The 5,231-nt window shown below is 35.7% G+C and overlaps 1 protein-coding gene across 12 annotated transcripts in view; it reads left to right on the forward strand.

Annotated features, from left to right (window-relative positions):
- The window catches only part of LOC106871743 (brefeldin A-inhibited guanine nucleotide-exchange protein 1), a 171,554-nt gene that overhangs the window by 144,071 nt on the left and 22,252 nt on the right, over positions 1-5,231 (forward strand). For all 12 annotated transcript variants that reach the window (XM_052970066.1, XM_052970065.1, XM_052970068.1 and 9 more), the window contains one exon: positions 2,169-2,311. In XM_052970066.1, the coding sequence (XP_052826026.1) occupies positions 2,169-2,311 (143 nt within the window). The remainder of the gene's footprint in view (positions 1-2,168; positions 2,312-5,231) is intronic.

Here is a 5,231-nt window from a genome sequence, read left to right on the forward strand (position 1 = left end):
CTATATATATATATATATATATATATATATATATATATATAATTTGTGTGTGTCTGTGTTTGTCTCCCTGCCATTGCTTGACAACCGATGCTGATGTGTTTATGTAAATAATGTACATAATTCCTCATCTCTTAAATATAGAACTGTATTACAAAGAATGAGTCCTGGAGCTGATTTCTTCAACTAAAACCCTTTAAGGCTGTACTCCAGCATGGCCACAATCAAATGACTGAAATAAGAAAAGAATATGTCATAGAAGTTGGTCAAATGACAAAGTATGATTGACATGCCTGTTGTTTCAGTTATGTTATGGTCCCGTGTAGCAGAGAACAGTATTGTACTCTCTAACAGTCAGTGTGGACATGTATTCATGTTAGTGTCCCTCTTTTTCTGTATGCTTCTTACAGACTAGTGGATGTGGTTACAGCAGTTGCAGTCAAGGTGGACTTAGTCAGAATGTCAGCAGCTGTTACTTGCCTATGGTTATTGGGTTTGCTTAGTTCGTGTGGTTACGAAGTTTGCTTTGCAACCACATGATTTTGGATTCCGTCACACTGGCATTTTGGGCCAATGTCTTATACTATAGCCTTGTACCAACCAATATTTTGCAAGGGAAATTGGTAGATGGAAGCTGCAATGGAGCTTGTGTGTGTGTATATGTATGTATGTATGTATGTATGTATGTATGTGTGTGTGTGTAAATGCCACTGTGTCATCATTAGTTCTGTGTTTGTGAAAATAGTGACATTGTTTGCTTTTTCCAGTAAGCGGATGTGCTGATGGCTGGTGGAATGACAAAATACCTTGAAAAAGAAATAAGGATTGACAACAGAAAGAGGATGAGGCTATAAATAAATAAAAATCAATCTCAATATGATATCTAATCTATGCCATCATGAAAAGAAGCCCATCATATGTGTGTCTGTGGGTTTGTTTGTGTGTACCCTTGTCTGGATATCATGTGATGGTTGTAAATGAGCATCATCATCATCATGCGAATGAGGTTGTTCGTTTTAAGTCTTCTGTGGAAAGATGTCTGGTTAGACATGTTTTTCACAAAAGACTGCTTGTAAAATGATGATTCTCATTTACAGCCATCATGTCATGTCTAGACAAAGGTACATAATTTCAGATTAATCTTTCAAAATTTCACTTCCCACTAGAACACTCTCCATTTGTAAATTTAAGGGGCTCCATCTTTTAAGTATAAAGGATTGGTTTAAGAACAGCTCTTACCTCAAGTATATGATCCTACTCTTGAATTTAAAATCATGTTCATGGCATTAGTTTGACATCTCTCTCTCTCTTTCTCTCTCACTGCTCTCATGGTATTAAGGTATCCTCTGTGAGATTTAGATCTCTTGAGACCACCCTGTGAATTCAAAATTTCCCACTGAGTTTGAAGCACCCTCCTTGCTCATCACCATAAATTTTGCAAACCACTAGCCAACAAGAAACTTGTCTGTCAGTATAATACACAAAATAAAACAACATCATGAATAATTTTTGTAAGTGGAAAGCTGGCAGAATCAGAGTTCAGATCTTATTAGGGTCCACTTTGCCTTTCATCCTTTCATGTTCGGTAATAAGGTACCAGTCTAAGGTGGTAAATTAACAGAACATTGGATGGTATACCTTGCATTATCTACTTTGGTTTTGTGTGACTCTGAGTTTGAATTCCACCTGCTGTCTCAGGGAAAGCAGATTCCTTGGGCCTTGTCAAAAACAGGGATAGGCTTTTTTTTGGTTTTTTTGCCATATTTTTATTGAGATACACTGTCTTTGTTTTAATTAATTTTGAAAATAACAATGAATTTAGTAAAATGACCATACTATTAATCTGGTGTTTGGAACATAAATTATCATGAAATTTTGTTGGGAAGTTTTAATTTAAACCACTTAAAAGCAGGGAGGTCTATATTATAAAACTAGGAGCAGTCTTGGGTAGGTTGGTATCAAAAGGGTTAAGCAAGTGCTTCAGTATTTTAGGTTATCACTCTCCATAGCAGCACTCAACTCACAGGAGAGAATGCAAGGATATTTTCATGACTTTATTCTTTTAGAGTGTTATGAATGTAATTTATACTTTGGTGTGTTTTTAAATTGCTTTATTTTTAACATTTGTTGTTTCTTCCTCTCTATTTTCACCATGTTTGACCCCTGGTTAGAAGTGACGTCGGAGCAGAAGTTGTTTACAGGCCTGTTGATAAAGTGTGTTGTACAGTTGGAGTTGATCCAAACCATAGACAACATTGTCTTTTTCCCAACAACTAGCAAGAAAGAGGATGCCGAAAATTTGGCTGCAGCGCAGGTAAATTTGATCCACCCCTTTGTTACATGTTTCATACATCAGCCTACATGAGTGATCTGTACTATGTTCAAATATATGTAGCTTGCGGTAGCTTGCGGTAGCTTGCGGTAGCTTGACTAGACTGCTGACCTGACCACTTTTAACTACCTATTCAGCCACTTATTCTGGGCTAGCCATGTTTATGTACATGACTTCACAGGTAGCATTTCATATTTTAGACATGTTTGGGACTCCTATAGTTGATATCACTACAGACCACTTGTTAGATGTTTAATTTCTCTTTATTTCCATTTCTTGTCCCATGGGCTCATGCACATTTTCAAGTGTCCAAACTTGTAATAGTAAGTTAACAAAAATATAAATTATCTTAGATTTGTTTTCAAATGAAATATCATTTTCAAATATTTAACCTCATTCTATCTATTTTACTTTTACTACAGTTGCTATCTGTGCATGGTTCAGTTACCATGGCAACTTCTCTATTTGTTTGGTTCAAATCTCATTTCATGATTAGATAGAAATTATTCATGTACATGTCTACTAATTATCATGTTATAATCACAGTTGTTCATAACTACTACTAATTATCATAGCATAGACTCTAGCTTTTAGTTGTTATTCATAACAGCATTGGCTCTTTCTTGGTTCTGGTGCAAAAGTGGGTAGGCTAACTTACAAGGGTGAAGGCCAAAGATAATGTTAGAGCTTCCCTGAAACAGTATTAATATAACATATTCACTCATCTAGTGTTAGCCATGCTAGCAGCTAGAAATATATTGCAATGGGAGCAGGAGAGGCAAATCAACATTAAGATCCATGTACTAAATGACACCTTAATGATATAGAAGTTAGTCAGTGACTGAATTTCACAATTTACTTCTCCAGCCAGTGAAACACAGCTGCGCAAGTAATTCATGTGACAGTTAACATTTGTCACTTGCAGTGTCCTCTTGAAAGGAATCAGTGTTTAGTGATATGACAGGACTAATAGTAAGTATTGTGCTATGCTGGTCATTTGAGACAGTTGGTACTTTTCTCTTTCAATGTCCTTTTTTTGAGGATATCCAAAGACCTGTATCTAATTATCCTTATTAGATGTGACAAAACATTTTTTTCTTAGATGTCGGTTGACATCTCTTGTTTGTTTTGTATTTTCCATATTCTACCATAAAGAAAAGAATTCTCATTTATCTACCTACAAAATTTTAACTGCAATTAAGGGAAACACCTGGAGAGGAATCAACAGATGTCATTAATGCCATAAGTGTAGCCTAAGTGCATTCAAAGACCTAGTTTTCAGTAATATGACAGTACTATGCTCTCTTAGTCACAAACTTTGTAAGTGGAGGTGGTTTGTAGTCATTTGAATTATCCCCAGTGTATTACTGGTTTATTCATGATCCTGGGATGATGAAAGACAATCAGCTCCCATAGGATTTAAACTCAGAGCATGAAGAAATGCTACCAAATAGCACAAGACAGTCATTTCTCCTAACCCATCACCTTAGCAATACTATGATTGCTTATAGAGGCACAATTATGTTGACACTAGTGCTTGACTGGTATTTATTTTAGCAACCTTGGAGAAATGAAAAATAGTCAAAATCCAGCTACATTTGAACTGGGGATGTAATGAATACCTCAAGGCTTTTTGTCAGATACTCCACTGATTCTGCCATGTACGATAACACTTACTTTCGTTGTTTATCTTTTTTACTTGTCATTTCATTTGGCATGTAATTAATATATTTACATAGTTTCCAAATTAGTTACTTAACTCTACTTTAGCCACAACCTCATAGGCTTACAAGTGATACTCTTCCAGCATGTCTGCATCATTTTACCCTTACATAGTGCATATGGGACTACCTTATCCAATGTGTTCATCTTTACTGGGTTTTTTAAAGTTAGAAGGATATGATTTGAGGAAAAGCTTCCTACTATATATAGTATACAACTTGAATGTAATAAATATATATATATATATGCCAGTGTCACATAACTGGTATCTGTTCCAGTAGCATGTAAAAGCACCTTTCGAGCACTGGGCCTCATGGAGGCAGTGCATATGACCAAGACCTTTGGCAATATAGTGTGTTTGAAAAGAAGGCCCATCAAGCCAAGTGAAATCGTAGTTGTGGCAGATACTGGTGTCACGCAACTAGCACCCATGCTTGTGGAACATAAAAGCACCCATTACTCTCTTGGAGTGTTTGGTGTTAGGAAGGGCGTCCAGTCATAGAAATCATGCTAAATTAGACCAGAGTCTGGTGCAGCCCCACAGCTTACCAGCCCTGGTCAAACTGTCCAAACCATGGACAATTAGACGTTAAATGATGATTATATATATAATGTATGTAACTTGGCCAGCTATGTAATATATAGTGTAATATCCAAATAATGGTATATATATAATGTATGACTGCTGCATAATATGTAGCATAGCTTGTATGTAATATACATAGAATAAATGTAACTATATCCATTTGTTGTTACTTTTTGTTAAGCTTCAAGTTATCCTCTGATCTAGTGAGTCTGGGATCAAAAGTTTTTTTTCTTTTAATCTAATTTTCTTGCACAGAAATAGGTTGTCTTTTTTCTATTTTTTTTTTTTTAACCTTTTATAGAAAATATGGTTTTATAGATTTCGGCTGTTAATATCAGCCATCCAAGGAACCACAAAGAGACAGTTTTGTTGCCTTATGTAAATCATTTAGCCTAGATTAGCTCTGATCAAGCAGACCAGCTATTAAAGAAGATATTCCAATCATGACCATTCCAACTTTTTCTCTGACAGTGTATGTAGGATGATGTTATACAATATGTCTGCTCCATTCTTTTGTCACAAAATGGTAGTGTTATTATTTGAGAGAGATTTGGTTACTATTTCTAACTGCTCCGACAACCTCATATGTGGGGG

The sequence above is a fragment of the Octopus bimaculoides genome, chromosome 8, assembly GCF_001194135.2.
Source record: "Octopus bimaculoides isolate UCB-OBI-ISO-001 chromosome 8, ASM119413v2, whole genome shotgun sequence".
Classification (NCBI taxonomy): domain Eukaryota; kingdom Metazoa; phylum Mollusca; class Cephalopoda; order Octopoda; family Octopodidae; genus Octopus; species Octopus bimaculoides.